The sequence below is a fragment of the Sinocyclocheilus rhinocerous genome, unplaced genomic scaffold, assembly GCF_001515625.1.
Source record: "Sinocyclocheilus rhinocerous isolate Xijiao unplaced genomic scaffold, SAMN03320098_v1.1 scaffold1350, whole genome shotgun sequence".
Lineage (NCBI taxonomy): Eukaryota > Metazoa > Chordata > Actinopteri > Cypriniformes > Cyprinidae > Sinocyclocheilus > Sinocyclocheilus rhinocerous.
The window spans coordinates 810,008-812,625 of NW_015652333.1; the positions used below are offsets into that span (position 1 = coordinate 810,008).

General features: G+C 42.9%; 1 protein-coding gene across 2 annotated transcripts in view; it reads right to left on the bottom strand.

The window, feature by feature from the left end:
* Positions 1-293: 293 nt before the first annotated feature.
* The window catches only part of LOC107714856 (cadherin-7), a 56,380-nt gene continuing 54,055 nt past the window's right edge, over positions 294-2,618 (bottom strand). Inside the window, exons 11-12 of one of the 2 annotated variants that reach the window (XM_016520839.1) lie at positions 2,094-2,296; positions 294-1,719 (exon numbers count right to left, since the gene is read on the bottom strand). In XM_016520839.1, coding sequence (XP_016376325.1) covers positions 1,414-1,719; positions 2,094-2,296 — 509 coding nt within the window. In that variant the 3' untranslated portion in view covers positions 294-1,413. Of the gene's footprint in view, positions 1,923-2,093; positions 2,297-2,618 lie in introns of both variants that reach the window. The other variant, XM_016520840.1, reaches the window with a different exon arrangement.

The window sequence follows — 2,618 nt, forward strand, 5'->3', positions numbered from 1 at the left end:
CAAAAGCAGCCACTTTAGCAGTAAGATCTCCACATCAAAATATGCACCACCGTCTGGCTGTCCGAATGAATGAAAGGAGTCATGAGGAAATGGCCACAACGTATGCTGCAATTAATGTGCTTTATTACAAAAATCTGTACAAAATGTCTTCCCAGCTTTAGGATTGAGCATGTGTTACTGTCATTTCATATCGATACAATTCAAAACCATGATAATAACCTGTCGGACAACAGCTAAACATTGAATATACTGTAGTAGTAGTAAGGTCTGTGTTGTCCGTATGTTATACACCATTTCACAGGTCGCCAGATATTATTAGGATAATGTCTTTACATTCTTTTTTCCCTTACAGTTTGCCACTCAGACTCATATTGACAACAGGCCTGCTTTAAAACAAACAGCTCTCACAAGATATTCAGCAAGAACCACTGCAGAGGAAAAAAAAAAAGTGTACACGGGACAGCATAGAGCACTACAAAAACATTTTGCCGCTTTGAGTTTCTCCACTGAGACTGAGGTTTTCAAAGAATGGAATAGGCTTAATACAAAAGACTCCCCTTCAAACGCCCGCTGTCATAAGGGTTCTCTCTACAAACTTACAAAATAACATCTCAAAATAACTCAGGTTGACAGCCTCAACTGAAAGGCAAGTACTATACATTGTCAGTGATTAAATCCACTCCGGCCTATCCTGCTCGATACATCAGTCTATTCACTATGAGTTTGACTTGTATTTTGGTCTGCGGAACTGCGGGATACTTCAGAAGTTGTGATAGCGATGCGCCTCAACCCAAATTTTTTTTAGCGCAGAACTAAGGCCTGATAACATACGTGAAGCTATGCATAAAGGATTTTTTACAAAGCAACAGTTGCAGTTCCTCGCAAGGCAATGCGTTGGGAAAAGATATCGGTGTACTCGTTTGCTGAATTTAGATTGACTTTTTTTTCCATAGAAACATCTGATAGAACAGAAACATTGATTTTTCGAGCATCACTGCAGCATGGCTAGCTGGATGGCACTGTTCTCATTTATAACCATGGGTAGAGCACTTCAAATGTCTCTTTGAAACAATTGGTATTCCTGGACCAGCTCACACGGCCCTGCCGTCCACTGTCCATTACTCTCTTGGGCCTGAAGATCGCTCTTTGGGCGCTTGCAACCACACCCCAAGTCCAGACTTGGCAACTAACTGCAATTTAAATAGAAGTGCTTCAGACTCAAATCTCCACCGTCTATTCGTTATCAAAACCGCTGCTCTCTGCAGATATAACTTCCCCCTACGCATTGAATGTTCCCATTTTTTTGCTCCCCTCTTCTGTCAAGCATCAATGAGTCAGTGGTATTCTCTTGATCATTGTTAATTTCCATTATGCCCTTGATTGAGCAGACCTTGGCAGGAATTTTAATCCCGGCTAGGAGGAGAATATATTGCTGCTGTCGCCGTGGCCATACAGGTCGGCTAGCTTCCTGAAGCGAGGTCCCCAGTCGCTCAGATAATCATAGTTCTGCTCCGAGTCTGTGCTCAGGGAATCCAGGGAGCTGAGGGATTCGGCCACCGAGCCGCTGCCCTCAAAAGCGTATGTCTGCAGGGAGTCGTAGGGAGGCGCGGAAGGATCGACGTCGGCGTCCTTCAGGCGGTCCCATATAAACTCCCGGAAGATCCCGTTGTCTGGGGTGATTTTGTAAGGGGGACGGCGGGAGCAATAAAGGGTGGGCACCTCCGGGGTGACGTCACGGCGGGCTTTGCCGTCCCTCACTGCATTGAGGTTTCGCAACGCCACCATGTCAAAGGCCTCTGTGTCTTCCTCACCTCCACCTTCGTCGTCGTAGCGCACAATGTTCTCCCGCACATCCCGGTCTTCGTCCAAGATCAGAGGTTCCTTCTTCCTCCTCTTCATTGTCACAATCAGCAGCACCAGCACTGCAAACCAAAGACAAAAGAATCACACGTTGTTAGTATAAGCAAACCAGAGCTTTTATCAGTGACATGACATATTAGCATCACAGAGGCAAGACACAATGTATACACTATTGTTCAAACATTTTTTGTTTGAGACTTTTTTTTTTTTTGTTAAAGAAAATGAATACTCGCCTCCGGGGTGACGTCTCGGCGGGCTTTGCTGTCTCTCACTACATTGAGGTTTCGCAACGCCACCATGTCAAAGGCCTCTGTGTCTTCCTCACCTCCACCTTCGTCGTCGTAGCGCACAATGTTCTCCCGCACATCCCGGTCTTCGTCCAAGATCAGAGGTTCCTTCTTCCTCCTCTTCATTGTCACAATCAGCAGCACCAGCACTGCAAACCAAAGACAAAAGAATCACACGTTGTTAGTATAAGCAAACCAGAGCTTTTATCAGTGACATGACATATTAGCATCACAGAGGCAAGACACAATGTATACACTATTGTTCAAACATTTTTTGTTTGAGACTTTTTTTTTTTTTGTTAAAGAAAATGAATACTTTTAATAAGAAAGGATGGATTAAATCGATCAATAGTGAATACATTTATAGTGTTAGGAAAGATTTGTATAAATACAAATCATAAATATATTTTATTATATAACATTTATAAAAATTTAAAATATCTATCTAATTTAACATGTAATAATATTTCA